The 23,797-nt window shown below is 45.3% G+C and overlaps 1 protein-coding gene across 1 annotated transcript in view; it reads right to left on the bottom strand.

Moving 5' to 3' along the window:
• Nucleotides 1–23,797, bottom strand: part of LOC132394859 (tenascin-X-like) — a 168,568-nt gene that overhangs the window by 55,052 nt on the left and 89,719 nt on the right. The window contains exons 17-22 of the mRNA XM_059971266.1: nucleotides 22,183–22,476; nucleotides 20,383–20,673; nucleotides 16,261–16,551; nucleotides 10,811–11,092; nucleotides 5,277–5,567; nucleotides 3,515–3,805 (exon numbers count right to left, since the gene is read on the bottom strand). Of these exons, the coding sequence (XP_059827249.1) occupies nucleotides 3,515–3,805; nucleotides 5,277–5,567; nucleotides 10,811–11,092; nucleotides 16,261–16,551; nucleotides 20,383–20,673; nucleotides 22,183–22,476 (1,740 nt within the window). The remainder of the gene's footprint in view (nucleotides 1–3,514; nucleotides 3,806–5,276; nucleotides 5,568–10,810; nucleotides 11,093–16,260; nucleotides 16,552–20,382; nucleotides 20,674–22,182; nucleotides 22,477–23,797) is intronic.

Raw genomic sequence — 23,797 nt, 5'->3', positions numbered from 1 at the left:
CTCGATCTACACCTCTTGCCACTTTGTACATCTCTATCAAGTCACCTCTCGTCCTCCTTTGCTCGAAACAGAAAAGCCCTGGCTCACTCAGGCTGCCTTCGTAAGACTTGTCTTGCAGTCCAGGCAGCATCCTCTGCACCCTTTACAAAGTGTGCACATCCTTCCTGTAATGATGCCTCCAGAACCGAACACAATATTCCAAGTGTGGTCTAATCAGGGTTTGATAGAGCTGCAACATTACCTTGCATCTCTTGAACTCAATCCCCTGATTAGTGAAAGCCCACACACCATACGGCTTCTTAGCCATCGTATCTACTTGCGCAGCAACTTGGAGGTATCGACAGAGGTGGACCCCGAGATCATTCTGTTCCTTTACACTGCCATGAGATTCCCAGCGCTGGGAATTAGCCTTCCAACTCATCGCTGGAAGCATCTGCCAGAAACCTGGACTGCCTCAGAAAGCATAAAACCATCTGCACACCATATCAGGATACTGTACCTAAAATAACAACATTCCCTGCAGCTGTGACACCAGGAAATAGTCAGTAAACTGTTAACTTGATTGGAATTTCCAGGATATTCCAGGGAAGTGGCAGATCATCCAGAGGAAATCTATTCCTGCATGCTGCAAGTTAGAGTGAGAAGGGAGCCTAAAATCGAGAGCTGGGTTTGGGCAGTGAAACTCAGGAGCACTTCCGTACGCAGTGGTTAACCTCCAGCATCATCGGCATTGGTATCGGCCATTTGCCTCCAGCTCACTGGGAGTAAAGTCTAGAAACTCCTTTCCTGAACCTCTCCGCCCTTAAGGTACTCCTCGGAGCCTCCTTCACAGACGCAGTGTTTGCTCTGCTCTCCAGGCACTGAAACTCTGGTGTAACACTGATGTGAAGCACCTGGGACTCCTTCAACACTGATGGGTGTTTTATCAAAGTATGCATGTGTAGCCATATACGATCTTGAGATTCATTTCCTTGCAGGCATTTATAGAAAATTAAAGAAATACAACAGAATGTACAACAACTATAAGTGACAACCAACATACAAAATAAGACAAATTGCAAGCTGTTGAGTGAGATATTGATCGACTGGACAGCCAAGAGACCTTTTCCCAGGATGTAAATGGCTAAGACAAGGGTTAGAACTTAAGAGTGTTGGCAGGAAAGTAGGGGAGTCAGGGGTAGTTTTTTTTTTGCACAGACATGGGTGGTGATAGACGCAGATACTTTAGGGTTATTTAAGAGAGATAGGCAAAAGGATGATATAAAAACCATGGTGTTTGTGGGAGGGAAGGTTTGATTAATATTGGACTTGGTTAAAGAGTCTGTATGAGTTCTTGCAGCATCTTTCAGTAAACTCTACCTCCACAGGAAGCAAAGAAAAAATCCACCGGTATGCGGAAAACCGAATACCAGGATAACGTTCCCTGCAGCGTCTGACACCCACTGTTAAAACTTGGTTGGAATTTTCAGGATATTCCAGGGAACTGACAGAGCATTTCCCAGTGTCCGCTGGGTCTGGGAGTGAGACTGGAGCCTAACATTGAGAAATACACAGCGGACAGGAGGGGGGAGTTGTCATTCTGCTCCTGAAATTACAATGGTGCTGGAAAAGGTTAACTCTAAACAGAGGGTTTGTAAACTTTTTGTTGAGTGGGGAGATGTGGGCAAAAGCCAGGGATCAAATACGAATTCAGTAAATTGCAGAATAATTTGAAGTTGCTGTCTGGTCCCCTCTGCCTGGGGTTGGAGACCTGTGTGTCTGTGAGTGGACAGGTTGGTGAGGGTGGAGTTCTCCTCCATAATCCTGACCTCGCGTCCCCATTACCACCCCCAGGCTATAACAACCCTAACGGGCCTTCGGAAAGAAAAGTATTGAGTAGAGGAGATGGGATGTTATGTCGAAGCTGTACAAGACGTTAGTGAGGCCTAGTTTGGAGTATTGTGTGCAGTTTTGGTCACCTACCTATAGAAAAGATGTAAATAAAGTTGAAAGAGTACAGGGAAAATTTACAAGGACTTTGCCAGGTCTGGAGAAACTGAACTATAAGGAAAGGTTAAATAGGCAGGACTTCATTCCTTGGGATGTAGAAGATTGAGAGGAGATTTAATATAGGTATATGAAATTATGAGAGGCATAGATAGGGTAAGCATATTTTCCACTGAAGTTGGGTGGGACTACAACTGGAGGTCATGGGTTCAAGGTGAAAAGTTTAAGGGGAACATGAGAGAAATCTTCACTCAAATGGTTGTGAGAGTGTGGATCAAGCTACCTGCTGAAGTGGTGCATGTAAACTTGATTTCAGTGCTTAAAATGTACCTGGGTAGTACAGTCACAGTGCAGATCACTGGAGTAGGCATTTAAATGTTTTGGCACTGACGAGATGGGCCTGTTTCTGTGCTGTACGTTTTCTATGACTCAAGACCCATGATTCATGGAGTGCCACAGGGATCTATGCTGGGTCCTTTATTATTTGTCATCAGTATCAATGATCTAGATGATAATGTGGTTAACTGGATCAGCAAATTTGTGGCTGACACCAAGAAAGGGGGTATACTGAAGAGCGAGGAAGGCTATCAAAGCTTGCAGCAGGGTTTCGAGCAGCTGGAAAAATTAGCTGAAAAATAGCAGATGGAATTTAATGCAGATGTGTGAGGTGTCGGACTTTGGGTAGATAAACCAGAGTAGAGCTTAAATGGGCACGGAGGAGCGGGATTTGGGAAACAGGTCCGTTATTCTTTGAAAGTGATGTCATAGGTAATTGGTTGCAAAGAAAGCTTTTGGCCATTGGCCTTCGGAACACTGAGTACAGAAGTTGTTGAACTTGCACAGGAAAACAACTGCCCGGAAAAGCAGTGAACCTAATTCAGGAGAGTATTGTGTGCAGTTCTGGTCATCTACCTCCGGAAAAGATATTGATAAGATTGAAAGAGTGCAGAGAAATTTTACAAGGCGATTTGATAGGGGTATATCAGGATTTAGATAGGGTAAATGTCAGCAAGTTTTTCTCCACAGAGGTAGGGTGCAACTTGGAGTGGAAAATTGAAATATTCAAGAGGAACATGAGGAGGCAGTTCCTCACCGAGGGTGGTGAGAGTGTGCAATGAGCTGCCAGCAGAAGTGGTGGATGTGGGTTCAATTTCACCATTTAAGGGAAGTTTATGTTAGTACATGCATGTGTGGGGGGGGGGGGATGTTGGGCTACGGTCTGTGAGCAGGTCAATGGGACTCTGACGGATAAAAGATGGGCCAAAGGGCCTGCTTCATCGCTGTGGTACTGTATGACTCTATAACCAAACTTTAGTGCCCGTTCCGAAGGCATCAACATGGTACACTGCTGCCTGGGCTGCTGTACACGAGGTGCTGATTTATAAATGAGATACACTCAGATAGAAGTGGGTGGAATGAATATTATAATAAATCAGCTCACTGCCGTAAATCCCCGGAAAAGGTATGGTGAAAGATGGACAGAGAGAGACACGTTCACAATGAGAGGGATCGGACTGCTCCACAGTACCTGTGGTGGTGATCTGGGTGGTGAGCGGCTGGGTCCGCAGAGACCCCGAGATCCCGTAGAGATGGATGATGTATCTGGTGGAGGGACGGAGACCCCTAATGAGGTACACTCGCTTTCCGCCGGTCACCGTGATGTTCCGGGTCTCCTGTGATCCCTGGACCCTGTACTGGATGAGGAAGGTGTCAAAGGTCCTGTCTGTGGTCCAGGAGAGGCTGACAGAGTTCGATGTGACGGTCGGGGGTGACAGGGTGCCCAGTTTCATTGGTGCTGCTGCTTCTTGGTCTTCAGGATCTGAAACAGAAAGGTCATGGAATGTGGAGGACTGGAGGAGAGCGGTTGGGCAAAGCGATTCGTAACCTTGGGGAATGGCCTTTGATCGGCCCAACGGGAGTACCTGTCAGGAGTTTGTGATACCTCACAATGTAAAATAGACTCACCGCGTTGTCTGAGAACATCGAGACATCATCTTAGAACAGAGATGATGAGGAATTTCCTTAGCCAGAGAGTGGTGAATTCATTGCCACAGGCCGCTGTGTAGGCTGTCTTTAAATTTAAAAAGGATGTTGATTGATCTTTGACTAGTAAGGATGTCAATGGGGTCACTATTTGTGACATTTAGAGGCAGCGTTGCAGACGAAGGGCCCGAAGCATTGCTGAGGATCGCCAGAATTCTCTATCACCATGATGGGACCACTCTCGGGTTGGAGGAGCAACTCCTCATAACAACTCCTCTGCTTAAACTCCAAGCTGATGGCATGAATGTCAATTTCTCTAACTTCTGGCAATTTCTGCCCCTCCCTCCTTCTCTCTTTTTCCATTCCCCATTCTAGTTTCTCTCTCAAACCCTCCCCTCTCATTGGCCCATCACCTCATGCTGGTTCCCCTCCTCCTTTCCTTTCTCCCATGGCCCACTCCCTCTCCTATCAGATCCCTTCTTCTTCAGCCCTTGACTTTTTCCACCTATCACCTTCCAGCTTCTTACTTCATTCCCACTTCCCCACCTACCTACCTTCCCTCTCTATGGCTCTACCTACCACTTGCCAGCTTGTACTCATTCCCCTATCCCCCCTTCTTATTCTGACTTCTTCCCCCCTCCCTTCCAGTAGTGATGAAGGGGCCCAGCCTGAAGAGCTGGCTGTTTAATCCATTCTATAGGCGTGGCCCGACCTTCTCTGTCCCTCCAGCATTTTGCGTGAGTTGCTCATGATTTTAAACATCTTAAGCAGCTTTTGTGTTTGTTATCTTTTGTTGGCTAAGGATCAGTCAGGGATGTGGAGACTGGTCAGTCCCGGTTCATTGAGGAAGAACTCTGAGGGACTCAAATCTTGGATTGTACCTGCTGAGAACCCAGTATTGGCAGTGAGTTGAGTGGCCAGAATTACTGCTGGACCCTGCACAATCTGGGCTTTTTCCATATTCTCAAACTTTAATTGTTTCATCACTGGCGGCAGGTTGCTGGACGACTAACTCCAAACTGCCCTCACTTGTCCTCCTGACCTTCCAGTCCCCTGTCCCAGTGTGTAAACGTGGTCAAATTCACACTGCTGCAGAACACCCTGGCCTGATCGGACACTCAAAGTGGTCATTTATAAATGATATACGGCTGAGACAGGGGTGGCTGGAATGAATGGTGTTACAGGCTAACTCACAGCTGTTCCAGGCAGCAATGGATTGATTGCAGGCAAATACCTGGAAAAGGAGTGGAGAGAGAGGAGGATAGAGACACATTCACATTGTGAGGGATCGGACTGCTCCACGGTACCTGAGGTGGTGACCTGGGTGGTGAGCGGCTGGGTCCGCACAGACCCTGAGATCCCGTAGAGATAGATGATGTATCGGGTGGAGGGACGCAGATCCCCGATGAGATACACTCGCTTTCCGCCGGTCACCGTGATGTTCCGGGTCTCCTGTGACCCCTGGACCCTGTACTGGATGAGGAAGGTGTCAAAGGTCCTGTCTGTGGTCCAGGAGAGGTGGACAGAGTTCGACGTGACGGTCGGCGGTGACAGGGTGCCCAGTTCTGTTGGAGCTAATGCATCTTTGTCCTCAGGATCTGGAACAGAGAAGTCGTGGTATGAGGACGGCTGGAGGCCACTATGTACCGAGCAGAGTGATTCACAACCTTGGAGACTGGCCTTCCAACAGCTCAACGAGAGTACCGGTCTGGAGCTTGCAATGTCTCAGTCTCTTTATACAATGTCTTGGAACATCAAAACGTCCCTTTAGAACAGAGTCAAGATGGGATTTTTTAGCCAGAGAGTGGTAAGTCTGTGAAATTCATTGCCACAGCACCATGGAGGTCAAACTATTGGGTTTATTTAAAAAGGTGGTTGAGAGATTTTTGATTAGTTAGGAAGTAATTGGGGTCACCCTCCCTTCCTATTCGTGACATTTACAGGGAGTGTTGTAGACAAAACCTGAAGCATTCAAGAGGAAATCTGCAGATGCTGGAAATCCAAAGCAACACACACATACACACACAAAATGCAGAAGGAACTCAGCAGGCCGGGCAGTATCTATGGAAAAAAGTACAGTTGACGTTTCAGGCTGAAGCCCTTTGGCAGGACATTGCTGAGGATCCTGATCACGCATCCCAAAATCTCTATGACCCACTACCATCAAGAAGGAGGTACAGGAGCATCAGGACGAGGATTGCCAGACTGGGTAACAGCTTCTTCCCCCAGGCTGTGGGACTGATGAATACCCAGCCTCCACCAAGGTCTCATCACTAGAACAGTGAGCATTTTGGTTGTATGTAAGATGTAGGAGCAGAATTAGGCCATTTGGCCCATCGAGTCTGCTGCAGCATTTCATCACGGTTGATCCAATTTTCCTCAGACCCAATCTGCTGCCTTACAACCCCCAACACCTCCCCCTGTATCTCTTCATGCCCTGACCAATCAACTGCTAAGACCAAATAATTCCCTGTTCCTCTCCAGCCAGCCTCTCACACTAAAACCTTACCATTGGCTCCCAGCTCCCCAGAATGAGGAGATAACACATCAGAATGCTGTCCATTCCATTCCAAATCCCAAGCAATCCTGAATGGTTACCTTAAATCCTGGGAAAACTGACAAATTGTCGCAGAGTAGAGTGCAAGCCCATTTTGGAACGGCTTCAACTTAAACTCATCATGCTCTTCAACCTCTTCCCCGAGTAGGCTCAGGCACAAGCTGCTCTAAAACGTCATGTCATAGCCATTCAACAAGTTCCCTCTCTGGAGACCCAACACCAACCTGATTTTCCCAATCCCCTTGCATATTGAGGTCCCCCATTACAATTGTGTCATTACCCTTATTACAAGCCTTTTCCAGCCCCCTTTGCAGTCTCAACCCCACATCTTGGCTTCTATTTAGAGGCCTATATGTGATTCCCATAATGGTTTTTTTCCCCCTTGCAGTGTCTTAACTCCAGCCACAAAGATTCAACATTCTCTGACCCCGTGTCACATCTTTCTAAAGATATAATTCTATCTCTTACCAACAGAGCCACTCCACTGTCTATGCCTTCCTGCCTGCCCTTTAGATACAAATATACCCTTTGATCTTAAGCTCCCAACTATGGTCACGACTCAGTGATGCCCACAACGTCATACCGACCAATCTCCAATTGCGCCACAAGTTGGTCCACCTTATTCTGAACGCTAAGCACATTTAAATACAGCACTTTCAGTCCTATATTCTTCGGCCTTTTGAATTTTGTACATGTGGTAGAAGTTAACTCTTTGCTCTGTCTGCATTTATCCCCAGTCATTGGCTTGTCCTTCCTTACATTCTTGTTACATCCGTCATCCACTTGTAAACCTGCCGGCTCATCCTTGGCTCTGTCATCCTGCTTCCCATCTGCCTGCCGTTTTAGTTTAAACCACCCAACAGCTCTAGTAAACTTGCCTGAAACCCAGTTGCTGATCACTGGTGTTGTAAGCATGTTACGCTAACCGCTATGCTACCTTGTCGCCCAGTGTTGATCAACCCCAAACTTAGTTGCTCCAGCGCAGGTGTTCGCGCATTCATGTGTGTCTGCGCCCGGAGAGTTCAGGGATTTCAATATCTCCACTGTTGTTCAAAATGTCCTTCCTTGAGAACAACACATTGGACCCCGTCCAGAGCATGAAAGGTTCACACTGACAGAGATCAGCCTGGGATGTCAGGAAACGTGATAGAAACATAGAAAACCTACAGCACAATACAGGCCCTTCGGCCCACAGAGTTGTGCCGAACATGTCCCTACCTTAGAAATTACTAGGCTTACCCATAGCCCTCTATTTTTCTTAGTTCCATGTATCTATCCAAAAGTCTCCTAAAAGACCCTATCGTATCCGCCTCCACCACCATTGCCGGCAGCCCATTCCACACACTCACCACTCGAGTAAGAAACCTACGCCTGACATCTCCTCTGTACCTACTCCCCAGCACCTTAAACCTGTGCGCTCTTGTGGCAAATATTTCAGCCCTGGGGAAAAGCCTCTGACTACCCACACGATCAATGCCTCTCATCATCTTATACAGCTCTATCAGGTCACCTGTCATCCTCCTTCACTCCAAGAAGAAAAGGCCAAGTTCACTCAACCTATTCTCATAAGGCAAGCTCCCCAATCCAGGCAACATCCTTGTAAATCTCCTCTGCACCCTTTCTATGGGTTCCACATCCTTCCTGTAGTGAAGCGACCAGAACTGAGCACAGTACTCCAAGTGGGGTCTGACTAGGGTCCTGTATAGCTGCAACATTACCTCTCAGCTCCTAAATTCAATTCCAGGGTTGATAAAGGCCAATGCACCATATGCCTTCTTAATCACAGAGTCAACCTGTGCAGCTGCTTTGAGCGTCCAATGGACTCAGACCCCAAGATCTCTCTGATCCTCCACACTACCAAGATGTGAGAGGGGTGATTGTTGGTGAGAATTGTGGCTGAAATGGAGGTGATGGACAGTACTACAGCACAGAAATTGGCCCTTTAGCCCATCTAGTCTGTCATGAACTATTAGCCCTCTACACCCCTCCCTTCCATGTACTTAAACTTCTCTTAAATATTGCAATCAAACTCACATCCATCACTGCCACTGGCAGTTCATTTCACACTTTCACCACTCTCTGGATGAAGAAGCTCCCCTTCACTATTTCACGTTTCATCCTTGCTTAACCTGTGACCTCTAGTTGTAATCCCACCCAAGTTCAGTGGAAAAACCTGCTGGCATTTACCCTCTCTATGTCCCTCAAGCTCAAAGATGGTGGTGTGACTCAGCTGGCAGCTGCCACTCTGGAGCTGATTATCTGTTATTTGTGAAGCGGGGTGCCGTGCGCAATCATAATCGGATGAAAAGCGGATGTGGGAGCACAGCGGAACATCTGAAAATCTCCAGGAAGACCTTCTACGTTGCTGCTGCTGTTGTGAGGTCCGGGACTCTGTGGGAAGAACAGGCCCCCAGTCCTCGGGGTCACGTTGCCGATGGCTGTTGGCGGGGGCGTCTTAATACCCTTGGCAGAGTACGGTGCTCGGAGATGCTGTGCCGGAGGGGATGGTCGGAGGTTTGATGGACTCGGAGTCCACTGCGGTCGGAGCGCTTTAACTGTGTGCTGTGTCTGTGTGGCTGGGTTCGATGGAGCTTTCATTGTGTGCTGCGTCTGTGAGGCAGAGTCGGGCGGCTCCGTGGAAGTCCATAAAGGGAGTATTCCCTTCTATCGCCTGCGTGGGATGATGAGTCTATCGGGACCCTGAGGACTTGTGGAAACTGTGTGGTGGTTTCTTTTGAACTTATAGTCTCTTAACATCTTTGGACTATTTTTACTGTGACCATGGTCTGTTTTTTTTTTATTAATTATGCTATTGTTTGCACTGTTGTAACTATGTGGTTTTGTGCAGGTCTTGTAGCTTTAGTTTTTGGTCTTGTTTTGTCTGGTGGAATTGGAGCTCCTTTCCGGGGAACACACTAAGATGGTAGTGCGATATTAATACGCAGCAGCCTCTCCGGACTCTGGATTGGGGATTGCCAAATGTTATGTGGATTTGCTGGTGTAGTCTGTTTTGTCATATGCTTTTGTGATATCATTCTGGAGGAACGTTGTCTCATTTTTTAACTGCATTGCATTTGTGGTTTCTAAATGACAATAAACTGAATCTGAATCATAGTGTATCACTACCACTCAACTTCACTTGCCCCATCACTAAACTGCCTCCATAACCTATAGATAATTCATCCCATGATTTTGCTATCTATTTATTTTCTCTTCTTGTATTTGCACAGTTTGTTGGTTTGCACATTTGTGTTTATCTGTCGAGTTGTTCCTCTCTGCGCCTCGTGGACATTCTGTGGCCACCATGCCGTTTCTTTAACGTTTGTCTGCTTTTCCCCAAGTCTGAGTTGCTAGCTCAACACTCAGCCCAGCACCGATGGAAAGCATGTCAGGAGCTAACTAGATTCGAACCCGATACCATCCGACTCGAAGTCCAGTGCAGATGGAAAGCACGTCAGGAGCTAACTAGATTCGAACCCGATACCATCTGACTCGAAGTCCAGTGCAGATGGAAAGCACATCAGGAGCTAACTAGATTCGAACCCGATACCATCCGACTCGAAGTCCAGTGCAGATGGAAAGCACGTCAGGAGCTAACTAGATTCGAACCCGATACCATCCGACTCGAAGTCCAGTGCAGATGGAAAGCACGTCAGGAGCTAACTAGATTCGAACCCGATACCATCCGACTCGAAGTCCAGTGCAGATGGAAAGCACGTCAGGAGCTAACTAGATTCGAACCCGATACCATCCGACTCGAAGTCCAGTGCAGATGGAAAGCACGTCAGGAGCTAACTAGATTCGAACCCGATACCATCCGACTCGAAGTCCAGTGCAGATGGAAAGCACGTCAGGAGCTAACTAGATTCGAACCCGATACCATCCGACTCGAAGTCCAGTGTAGATGCCACGACACCTCTAGTCACCCTTGTGTGAGGCCTTATTTTGACTCTCTTGTGTATTTACTGTGAATATCAGCAAGAAAATGCATCTCAGGGTTGTATATGGTGACAATTATGTACTTTGATAATAAATTTACTTTGAACTTTGAAATCTCCCCCTCATTCTCTTTACTGTAGTGAATTAAGTCCTAATCTACTAAACTTTCTCCATAACTCAGATCATCCAATTTTACCTAATCTAGTCTGGTCTACTCTAATCTTTTTACATCATTTCACCTCTTGCAACCAGACTACACCTTTTTTCCTGGAAATTATCAGAGAGCGTGAGATGGACAGAGACAGACACGTTCACAATGAGAGGGTTCAGACTGCTCCACGGTACCTGTGGTGGTGATCTGGGTGGTGAGCGGCTGGGTCTGCAGAGACCCCGAGATCCCATAGAGATGGATGATGTATCTGGTGGAGGGACGGAGATCCCCGATGAGATAAACTCGCTTCCCGCCGGCCACCGTGATGTTCTGGGTCTCCTGCGATCCCTGGACCCTGTACTGGATAAGGAAGGAGTCAAAGGTCCTGTCCGTGGTCCAGGAGAGGCGGACAGAGTTCGACGTGATGGTTGGGGTCGACAGAGTGCCCAGTCTCACTGTGGGCTTGTCTGTGGCAGCTGTAGATAAAAGACCATGAAGAATTTAATTGAAGCTGTTCCAAAAATGGGCTTGCACCCTACTCCAGGCCAATTTGTCCATCTTCCCAGGATTTAAGGTGATCATTCTGGGTTGTTTGGGATTTGGAATGGAATGGACAGAACTCTGAGATGTTATCTCCTTATTCCGGGGAGTTGGGAGCCAACAGTAAAGTTTTAGTGTGGGAGGCTGGCTGGAGAGGAACCAGGGTTCCTTCATTTGGGTAGGAGAGTGTTTGGAGTTCACTTTCCAGCAGTGTCGCAGCCTTCAGTGGTTGGATTAGGGTGAAGAATTTTATACTATGCTCGCTTGTATTTTTACAGAGGTAGTCGTGTCTGTATTTTTCCCGAAGATTCTCAGTTTTTCTGCGGCAGGTGTCACAACAGCTTGGTCTGGCCATTTCCTAGGTTAATTGTTATCAGTGGAATGTTGTAATCATTTTAGTGTGAGCTCATTTTGTATAAGACAATCATGACTTCATTGTTCTGACGTTTCAGATGGTGATGCATCAAGAAGGCAGCTTTCATGACCCCCTTTGCCCAGGACCAATGATCCCTCTGAGCTGTGTGCGTGTACGCGTGCACACACGTTTTTCAACCAGCGCACGAAGGAAATTAATGTGTGCACAAAAGGTTAGTTACCTAAAACAATGTAGTAACTAGTAATTATACTTATTGAAAATAATTTTTTAACTAAAAAAGTCTGCAATTGCAGATTGTGACTTCACATTTGGCGATGCCTTATGTCTAAAATATCATGATTTTCTAGCTGAAAATACTGTAATAGTTAGACAGTTTAATGATTTCAAATTTTCCGTGGAAGAAAAAATTAAATCCAAACTTGGCATTTTTACCTCAAAATGAAGAGTTTTGTGACCTTGCACAGTTGATGGACATTGGGGGAACCTTGCGTCTAGTGCGGACTGTGAGCGAAGTTTTAGCCTAATGGATCAACTCGAAAACAAGCTCAGAAACTGTTTAGGCGAATGTCATTTGGATATGTTAATGAGAATCAGAAGCTATCAATTGGATGGAAGTTCGATTAGTCTAGATAGAGTCCACAAAGAATGGGTAAATGCCAAAGACAGGAGAGAGAAAAAATAACTGAGTGACTTAAATATGTGTATTACTTTGTTGTTATTCTCTGCAGTTTTATGTCCAATATTTTGTAAACCTACATAAACTCTGCCATGTGTGCATTGTATGTGCGCACTGCACATACTTCTGTCACAGGAAAAAAAATTTGCACAGCATAAGATTTTTGCGCACACTGACTACTAAAAATTAGAGGAAACATTGCCCCGGATGTACCCTCTTCTCATTGCTACCATGAAGGAGGAGGTATAGGAGCCTGAAGACACACTCAAGTGTTTCAGGAACAGCTTCTTCTCCACTTCCATCAGGTTTCTGAATGGACGATGACCCCACGAGCACTGCCTCTCTTTTTGCACTCCTTACTTTTTATTTATTTCTTCCTGTAACTTGTATACGTTTTTATATAATACAGTTGTGACAAAAGAACACAGTTCATGACTAGGTCAGGGAATAATAAATTTGATTCTGATCTCTGCTCTTACATTTTATAATAGTTATTTTCTGTAACGTTTAACAATTAATTGGCTGCTTGTATTTTATATAACTACCTATATACATGTGACTGTTTAGTACGCTTCCTAGTGGTCACAGTATGTATAGTAATTGCTCAGTGTATCCCCTAATAGTTACAGTTCTTTGCAAGTTTTGGAAATTTCTCTGAATTCACATTATCTGAATAGGGCTATCTGACTGGTTAACTCTTATTTGGGTCCATCGCGGGTAAAGCCCTCACCACCATTGAACACATCTATATGAAAGGTTGTGGCAGGAAAGCACTATCCATCATTGTAGACTCCCACCACCCAGGTCATGCTGCCACCAGGAGAGAGGTACAGGACCTCAGGACTCACATAACCAGGTTCAGGAACTGCAATTACTCCTCAACCACTGGGTTTTTAAACCAAAGGGAATAACTTTATTCAACTTCACCTGTCCCATCATTGAACTGTTCCCACTCATTTTCTACTCATGTTCTCGATATTTCTCATTTATTGATTGATTCTTATTATTGTAGCTGTATAGTCTGTTGTATTTTGTGCACTGGGTGAATGCCCAAGTTGGTGCAGACCTCACTGATTATATTTTTGATATTACTCTTTTTTGTATTTGTGGAGTTGGCCTGCATACTCAGCAAATACAAAATAGAATTATAAATGGATCTCAGAGTGGTCTGTACTTTGATAATAATTTTACTTTGAACAGAGCATTTCTTATCTATGGTATAAAATGTGTCAGCCCACCGCCTTTACATCATCTTTCCCTTCTCCACTAGATTCTGTTACTGTCTGTTTCCAATTCCCTTTCTTCTTTTAGCACTTAATAAAACAATTGTGAACCAACACATTTTGCGCCACTTACCCAACTTCCGAAAGAACCTTTGATCGAGAACATCAGAATTCAACACACTCAATAAACAGCTACATATAACAAAAAGATTTCGTTGCATTCTTGACTTCCGAATCTCTGGATTGCATTAACCATCAGTTTAACTAGATTTAAGACTTAAGAGGTTGCTAGGATTTTGAATGTCAACACTGTAAAAGTAAAGGAGGGAGCAGTTTAGCAAATGGAGACAAGGTAAAATGATCATATCTTGCAGTGGCATCTGCACCAGCTGTAAAAATGGCAGACAGTGTTTAACGTGAGATGACGCACTTTGGGAGGACAAACCAGGGTAGAACTGAGGAGTGTGCTAGGAACTGGGAGGATTCAGACTGGATTCAGAGTTCTTTTGAAGTGGCACCAGAGGTAGATAAGGTTGTAAAGAAAGCTTTCGGCATATTAGTCTTCATGAATCGAAGTACTGAGTACAGGAGTTGGGATATTCTGTTGACCTTGTAAAAGAGGTCGGTGAGGCCAAATCTGGAGTGTTGTAGTTACAGGAAAGATATCAATGAGATTGAAAGACTAAAGAAAAAATTTACAATGATGCTGCTGGGACTTGAGAACCTGAGTTATAGGGAAAGGTTGAACAGGTTAGGACCATATTCCCTAGAACATAGATAACTGAGGGGAAATTTGATAGAATTTTATAAAATTATGAGGGGTATCGATAGGGTAAATGCAAGTCGGCTTTTTCCACTGAAGTGGGGTGAGTCTAGAACTAGAGGTCATAGGCTAAGGGTGAAAGGGAAAATTCTTAAGAGGAACATGAGAGGGAACTTCCGAGCTGCCAATGGAAGTGGTGGATGCAAATCTGATTTCAACATTTAAGAGAAATTTGGGTAAATACATGGATGGACCATGTAACCATTAAATACAGAATGACCATGTGTGCTAATGAAAGAAAAGATATCAACTCTCACCCCCACCAGCAAAAGAAACAAAATTCGCAGACCCCCCCCCCTTGCTGAAGGTGGTGGGAGGGGATTTTTGGGATCTTTGATTATTTTGCCAGTTTTTTGAGTTGATATCTTTTCTTTCGTTAACACCCATGGTCTTTCTGCATTTAATGGCCATCTGCAGTAGACAAATATCAGAGTTGTATTGTACAATAATATGGACCTTTGATGGGAGGAGTATGGAGGGCAATGGTCAGGAATGGGTCGATGGGCCGAGGCAGAATAACAGTTTGGCTGAAGATGGGCTGAAGAGACGGTTTCTGTGCGATAAAGGTCATGAACTTTTTGCAGGGCAGAGCTGACACAAGGAGCTGATCGGCCTCAGTTTTTCCTGCTTCTGTAAGCCAGCTTTCCCTCCGCAGCGCGGGATGGGAATAAAATCCCACATTACAGTGGAGCCCACATCCCAATGGGGAAGACTGCCCGGCGAGCCCCATTTAGCATTGAGTACAACTGGTTTCCATCTGGGGTCCAGGATGAGCGCTGTCACAAGCTGCCTTCGAGCACTTCTTGTTAAAGCACAGGCTCATTGTTTCTGCTTATTGATTAGGAGATTCGGGATGGCCCAAGATTCAAATTTATTATCGAAGTATGTATATATCACCGCATGTAAAGCTGACATTTGATTTCTTGCAGGCATTCAGTGAATACAAAAATAATTATAACATTAATAATAAACAGGGAATAAATAGAAAGATAGAAAACCTACAGCACAAAACAGACCCTTCGGCCCACAATGCTGTGTCAAACATGTACTTTCTTTGGAAATTATCTAGGGTTATCCATAGCCCTCTATTTTTCTAAGCTCCATGTACCTATCCGGGAGTCTCTTAAAAATCCTATCGTATCTGCCTCCGCCACCATTGCCAGCAGCCCATTCCACGCACTCACCACTCTCTGAGTAAAAAACTTACCCCTGACATCTCCTTTGTCCCTATTTGATATTGAGAAGTTCTTGAAACTGAGTCCATAGGTTGTGGGAAGAGTGGTTATCCCTACTGGTTCAAGGGCCTGATGGCTGAGGGCACCCAATTATACCCGAGTGACAAATTAACTTACTAACTTGGTACATCTTTGGAAAATAGAAACATAGAAAATAGGTGCAGGAGTAGGCCATTTGGTCCTTTGAGCCTGCACCGCTGTTCAGTATGATCATGGCTGATCATCCAACTCAGAACCCTGTACCTGCTTTCTCTCCATATCCCCTGATCCCTTTAGCCACAAGGGCCATATCTAACTCCCTCTTAAATATAGCCAATGAACCGGCCTCAACTGTTTCCTGTGGCAGAGAATTCCACAGATTCACCACTCTCTGTGTGAAGACGTTTCTGTTCATCTCGGTCCTAAAAGGCTTCCCCTTTATCCTTAAACTGTGACCCCTCGTTCTGGACTTCCCCAACATCAGAAACAATCTTCCTGCATCTAGCCTGTCCAATCCCTTTAGAATTTTATACGTTTCAATAAGATCCCCCCTCAAACTTCTAAATTCCAGTGATTATAAGCCTCGTCGATCCAGTCTTTCTTCATATGAAAGTCCTGCCATCCCAGGAATCGTGACAGGAAAACTCAGAAAACAAAGGAAACACAGACAGTCATGGGTAGAACATACAAACTTCTTACAGACAGTGGCAGAGTTGAACTGGGGTCACTGGCAATGTAATAGCGTCATGTTAACCCACTGGTACGTGCACAAGGAGAGTTTGGCGCAGTTACCTGGTGTGGTGATCAGTCGGCTGAGAGGCTTTGTCCGCTGCCCATTCACCAGACCGTGGATGTGGACGGTGTACTTGGTGCCAGGCCGTAGCTCTGTGATGGTCAACGCCCGCCGGTCGCCGCTCACTGTGACGTTCCGCGTGGTGCCACTGGCATGCTCCTTGTACCGCACCAAGAAAGCTTCGAACCCTCTCTCCGCTGTCCAGGAGAGGTGGATAGAGTTCGTGGTAACTCTAGTGGCTGTGAGGCTCCCCAGCTTCTTTGGCTTGGCTTTGCTCTTCTCTGTGGGAGCTGAACAGAAATAGGGATTTCTAATTGCAGCGGGCTGGCAGTTCCACGGGGGTCCGCAGTGGATGGGATTCAGGACCGGTCTTGGTGTCTGATCCAATCTCTGTGCTGAACCTAGGCTGTGGCCGGCAACTAACAGGCTCCTGGACTGGCTGCAGTGCCTAGCTTCGTGGCTGTAAACTCACTTTTGTTCTGAAAGTTATTTGGTTACTTTTATTGTTTTTGATTTTATTTTTGCACATTGGCTGTCTTTTTAAAGGGTTCCAATGTTTTGTTTCATGGCTGCCAGTAAGGAGATGAATCACAGGATTGTATATAGTATATGTACTTTGATAACAAACGTACTTTGTACTTTAAACTTTGAGTTGTAGAGTTCTTGAAAGTGAGTCCAAAGGTTGTGTGCAGTGATCAGTTCAGTGTTGTGGTGAGTGAAGTTACCCACGATGGTTGAAGGGCGATAACTGTTCCTGAACCTGGTGGTGTGAGACCCAAGGCTCCTGTACCTTCTTCCCGAAGACAGCAACAAGAAGAGAGCATGGCCTGGGTGGTGAGTCCCTGATGATGGATGCTGCTTTTTTGTGACAGTGCTCCTTGTAAATGTGTTCAATGATTGAGAGGGCACTTCCTCTGCATCACAGGGAGGATATATATCCTTCATAATCCCCTGTGGGAATGCCGTTGTCAATTAACTGGACTCTGAAATCTCACACTCATATTGCAGGAAAGTAGCATCCATCATCAACCTTAGATCCCACACCACCAGGTTCAGGAACAGATATCACCTGACAACCATCAGGCTCCTGAACCAATGTGGACAAATTCATTCATCTCAACTCTGAACTGATTCTATGACCTACAGTTCAAAGTAAATTTATTATCAAATAGATACATGTCACCATACACGACCCTGAGAACAACTTTCTAGTGGGCATACTCGGTAAATCCAATAATCATTATAGAATCAATGAAAGAGCACACCAACTGGATGTACAACCTATGTGCAAAAATCAACAAACTGTGCAAATACAAAAAAAAAACAATAAATATAGAGAACTTGAGATGAAGAGTCCTCGAAAGTGAGTCCATAGGTTGTGGGAATATTTCAGTGATGGTGCAAGTGTAGGTGTACCAGAGGTGGGGAGGGCTCCTCCCGTGATGGACTGGGCTGTGTCCACTACTTCTTGTAGGATTTTCCATTTAAGGGCTACAGTGTTTCCTTATCAGGCTGTGATGCAGCCAGTCAATATACTCACCACCATACATCTATAGAAGTTTGTCAAAGTTTTATATGTCACGCTGAACTTTTGCAAACTCGCAAGGAAGTACAGGCACTGCCAAGCTTTCTTCATAAATGCACCCTTTTCAGTCCTGATCTCCCGATGAGGACTGTCTTACTAAACTCTGCTTTCCTCCTCCTGAAGTCAATAATCATGCTCCTTGGTCTTACTGACTAAGGTGTTGATGTTGTGACACCACTCAACCAGATTTTCAATCTCCCTCCTATATGCTGATTTGTCAGCACCTTTGATTTGGCTTTGGAGTTGTGTTCAGACGGAGTCACAAATGAACAGTGTAGAGTGGGGAGGGAGTGGCAGAGGAGGGGTTAAGCACACAGCCTTCTGGTGCTCCTGTGCTGAAGGAGATTGTGGAGGAGATGTTGTTGTCAATCCAAACTGACTGGGGTCTGCAAGTGAGGAAATCAAGGATCCAGCTGCACAAGGAGGTAATGAGGCCTCGGTCTTGGAGCATTGATTAGTTTGAGGGGATGATAGTATTTAACATCGATAAAGAGCATCCTGTCATATGCATCTCTGATATCCAAACGTTCCAGGGTTGAGTAAAGAGCCAATGAGATGGCATCTGCTGTGTACCTGTTGAGCCTGTAGACAATTAGAGTGGAACCAAGTCAGTTCTCAGGCAGGAGTTGATAAGTTTCATCACCAAACTCTCAAAATAGCTCATCATTGTGGATGTACGAGATTCTGTGCGATAGACATTGAGGCACGTTACCATATTCTTCTTAGGCACAGTATAATTGAAGCCTGCTTGTACCTCAGACAACTGAAGTGAGAGGTTAAAGATCTCAGTGAAGACTCCAGCCAGTTGATTAGCTCAGGTCTTCAGTACTGGGCAAGATACCCCGACCAGGCCAGAAACTCTCTGTGTGCTCAGCCTCCTGAAGAATCCTCACGTCTCCCTCTGAAATCACAGCGTCATTGGGGGCTGTGGGTGTTCACGATGGTTCCTCCACCTTCTGGTGGTCCAAGCACAGAAGGCATTGAGCTCATCTGCAAACAAAACCCTGTGGCCAGCTATGTCACCTGACTTTACTTTATCAGAGGGGACAACGTTCAAGCCCTGCCACAGTTGTCCAGCATCCTTCACTGATTCATGTTCTGTCCAAAATTTCCACTTTGCCTGTGAGGTGGCTTTCCGGAGATCTTGTAATGTTCTTGGTCACCAGGCTTGAATGTCTTTGTTTTGCCCCGCAGCAGATGGCGGATTGCATGATTCCTCCAGGGCGTCTGCTAGGGGAAAACTGAATGATTTTGTGGGGAAACACTTGTCTACAACTGTTTCTATGAAGTCCCTGAAAACCATGGTGTATTCATTCAGATCCACAGATGAGCTCTTGAACACGGCCCAGACCATCAACTCGAAGCAGTCCTGTGGCCCCTCCTCTGCCTCCCTCCACCACCCCTTGTCCTTATGTCTGAGCTTTGCTCTTTAGGGAGAAGCACTGCAAAGTGATCAGATTCAGGGCATGGCACGGCGGGCATTCCTTATCACAGGACAACAGAGGTCTAGTGAGTGTGTGGTGCTGATGATAATTAGCCAGGGATTTCATCAAACAAGCCTGGTTGAAATCCCCGACTAAGATTTCAAATGCATTGGGACGGACTGTCTCTTGTTCATCATTCAGTATCTCAAATGCTTCAATCTAGTCGGCCACTGGTGGTACGTAAACTGCAGTAAGGATCATGGAGAAAACTCACTTTCAAGCTCTCGTTACAACTGATGGTCTCAGTATTTATTTTTCATTTGCACAGTTTGTCTTCTTCTGCATATTGACAGTTTTTGATTATGTATAGTTTTTGTAAATTCTATTGTATTTCCTTATCTCCCTTTAGTGCCTGCAAGAAAATGTATCTCAAGGTAGTATGTAAAAAAAACCCATAAAACATAGAAAACCTACAGCACAATACAGGCCCTTCAGCCCACAAAGCTGTGCCCAACATGTCCTTACCTTAGAAATTACTTAGGGTTACCCACTGTCCTGTATTTTTCTGAGCTCCATGTACCTATCCAGGAAAAGACCCCATCCTATCCGCCTTTGATAATAAATTTTCCCCTGAACCTGGAACTCAATCACACGTTATTTACTTGTGCACAAGGAGAACAGGCTGGTCCATTACCTAACTGTCTGGTCTGAACAGAGAAATGATGTTTTTACACAGAATTGACTCACGGTGATGGATATTAACCATTTGGTAAACTGGGCAAGTTCATATTCCTTACTTGCAACATCACTCACCATGCAGAATGAACGTGTTAAAAGCCAAAACAAATTACAGTATAACAATTGATGAGAATTGAAGTTAGTTGGTGTGTGTTCCTTGAACCCTTCTGTTCTCTGGTCTCTACACGTCAGATGGCTCTGGTCCCTGTTGTGCAAAGGGAAGCTGTGCTCTTCGTAGACATTTCCACAAAGGCCACGCTTGCTGGGGTTGACTGCACACTACCTGTACGCTAACCTTGCCTGGACATCGTCATGACCCCTCTCCTTGCTGCAGCTTCTACATGAGGACAGTTACGTTTCGTTAAGACCAGTACCTTTGGTGGTTACGATGGTGGTGATTGGTTCAGTGTGCCCGCTGGCAGAGACCCCGTAGACACGGATGGTGTAGGTGGTGCCAGGTCTGAGGCCGGTGAGGACTGTAAACCGCCGATCCCCGGTCACCGAGATGTTCCTCATCACGTCCAAGCCTTGGACCCCGTACAGAATGACGAAAGTGTCAAAGATCTTCGCCGCCCTCCAGGAGATTCGGAAGGAGCCAGTGGTGATGTTGGAGAAAGAGAGGCTCTCCAGTTTAATGGCTTTACTGGGCTGCATCTGGCTTGTCTCTGCAGAAGAAAAAGGCATTACTGGTATTGAAGACTTTGATGGGGATGGGTGGACCAGGGCCATAGAGGGGCCAGCATTGAACATTCCTCTGCTCTCCACGGCTGTTATTAACTGGAACAGAAAGGAAATTACTGAGAGTACTCACAGTAAGCTTGTGGATAAGAAGATAGAAACTGGTCCATAGATGTCACGTAATGATGCTGAAATACTAATTCATGCCTTTACGTGGAATAGACTAGATTACTGCAATGCACTGTTCACTGGCCCTCCAAAGCAATCTATTGACAAACTTCATCTCATTGAGAATGTCACTGCTAGACCTTTAACCAAAACTAGGACGAGGGAAAATATCACTCCCACCCTAACTGCTCTGAATTGGCTTCCTGTATCTTCTAGAATTCATTAGAATTTTTTCTGTTTCTTTAGAATTTTTTTCTAGAATTGATTTTGAATTCTCTTACTTGTTCTTACTTGTTGCTCTATCACCTGGGACTGGAGTACATTACAGAATAATTTTTGTTTTAAGATCCTGCTTGAGCTCTCAGGTCTTCTTCCACCAGTTTATTAAATTTAAACAATCTCCCTCAAAAGCTAATTGGCAGGTCAGCTTTTTTGAACTACATATTTGTATTTATATTTATTGTGTTTTTATTACTATTTTTGTGTTCTTTATCTGTTGCTTTTTGTGTGTTGCATCAGATCTGGAGTAACAATTATTTTATCCTCCTTACGTGTGTATACAGGAAATGACATTAACAATTTTGAGTAGTGTTACTAAGTGTAATCACTGATGTAAACAGCATTAGCTTGACAAGCCACAGGGTTTTCTGTGGGTACAGAGTCCTTGCTTGTCATAGCTACAGGTAAAGGGAAGCATGGTAGCATAGTGGTTAGTGTAGCACTGTCAGAGTGCCAGAATAAGATTATTGAGGGATTGGACACGCTGGAGGCAGGAAACATGTTCCCGATGTTGGGAGAGTCCAGAACCAGAGGCCACAGTTTAAGAATAAGGGGTAGGCCATTTAGAAAAGAGTTGAGGAAAAACTTTTTCACCCAGAGAGTGGTGGATCTGTGGAATGCTCTGCCTCAGAAGGCAGTGGAGGCCAGTTCTCTGGATGCTTTCAAGAGAGAGTTTGATAGAGCTCTTAAAGATAGCAGTGTCAAGGTATATGGGGAGAAGGCAGGAACGGGGTACTGATTGTGGATGATCAGCCATGATCAGAGTGAATGGCGGTGCTGGATAGAAGGCCCAAATGGCCTACTCTTGCACCTATTGTCTATTGTTCAGGGCTCAAATCCCATGGCTGTCTGTAAGGAATTTATATGGTCTTCCTGTGACTGCACATCCCAAAGATGTACGGGTTAATAGTTTAATTGGTCACATGGGTGTGAATGAGCAGTGTGTGCTGGAAAGGCCTGTTGCCGTGCTGTATCTCTTAAAATAAACACTCGTAACCAGAAGGAAAAGGCAGATTCTGTAAACTACAAGTCAATGGGAAGTACAATACCTTTGGTGGTCACCAGGGTGGTGAGGGACTTGGTGAGACCGGTGGCAGAGACTCCGTAGACACGGACGGTGTAGGTGGTGCTGGGTCTGAGTCCTGTGATGACAACGAGTCGCCGCTCCCCGGACACTGAGAGGTTCCGCGTCACTTCAGAGCCTTGGACCCCGTACACTACGAGGAAAGAATCAAAGACCTTCTCTGCCCTCCACGAGAGTTGGAAGGAAACATCGGTGACATCGGAGAAAGAAAGGTCATCCAGCTTAATGATTTTGATGGGTTGATCTCTCTCTTTTGAAGCTGTGCAGGAAAAGAGACAGGAACGTCACTGAGGCAAGAGGCACTGCGGGCCGTGATTGATCAGCAACAGCAAAGTGGGTGGATTCACAGCGTGGACCTCGGCAGAGAGGTGGAGGGGACCGATAGAATGATTCCTTCACTCGCCATGGTGTGGTGTGTCCGGGCTTTAAATCTCAGATCCTCAGTTATGACTAGGGAACCTGCTCCATGTCACAGTAGTTTCTGGGAGTGCACGATGGCAGTGATAAAAGATGAGGAGAGAACCCCATCCCACTGTTCCTCTTTTCCACAATTTATTTACTTGTCTTTATACTTGTATCTTATATCTACACTTATCTCTATTCACCAGTGCTCAGACGGAGGTAAACGCAGAACATTATATCTCTGAAAGCACCAAGGTGTTGTTCACACAGGCCTTTTCTCCCACACCTGCCTTCTCGCCAGCCTCTGTCAGTGACCTTGCAGACCAGCTCAAGTCTACAATTACAGATGTCAGTGATGCAATCGCCCACCCCCCCACAAAAGTAAAACGTAGTTTCTGGGAAGCAAAAAGCACCTCAGAGCAACACCTCGCTGGTTAACCTCCAAAAGCGAGGGTGTTGAGAAGCTGAACACAGATATCGGAAAACAAAACCCCAGGTCCATTGCAACACTTATAAAGAAACTTTCTGCATCTACGAAGCTGAGACATGCAAGGCCGTCCTCCTCTGATACCATAAACACAAACAGCTATAATGCACGTGCCTTATTTGAGAGGCACACACATCAGCAGCACCTGAACTCCTGAATACAAAGTCACGTAATGACCTTGCGTTCTATTTTACTGACAAAATTCAGAAGATTAGACATGTTGTCAGTGTGTCTGCATCAGGCCAGTGTCATCCCTTCACTCACTCAGAACTCACTTCGTTAAGATGACACGATTCAAAATATAGACCACAGAGGAAATTGTGCCACACCTGAAGAACTCCTCCTGTTTCCTTTTACCTGCAGCCTTTTAAAAAATGTTTTTAATTGCAAAGTGTCAGACATTCTGAAGACAGTCAACACCTCTATCAGGCTGCTTCCTAAAAGCCCTGAAAACTGCAGTTATTGAGCCGCTTTTCAAAAAGAACAACCTACAGGCCCATATCAAACTGAGCACTTTTAAGTAAGATCACTTAAAAGGTTGCTTGTCAGCAACTTGACAGCTTTTGGCACTCAGCATCTGTACCGATATTTTCCAGTCTGGATTTCGACAACATTATAACAATGAGAGTCCTCTGGTCAAGGTTTAAAATGACATCCAGTTAAAGCACAACGATGCTAAAATTTCAGTTTT

The sequence above is a fragment of the Hypanus sabinus genome, chromosome 5 (assembly GCF_030144855.1).
Source record: "Hypanus sabinus isolate sHypSab1 chromosome 5, sHypSab1.hap1, whole genome shotgun sequence".
Lineage (NCBI taxonomy): Eukaryota > Metazoa > Chordata > Chondrichthyes > Myliobatiformes > Dasyatidae > Hypanus > Hypanus sabinus.
Note: the sequence above shows the minus strand (reverse complement) of the source record. Positions and strands in the feature narration are given on the sequence as shown.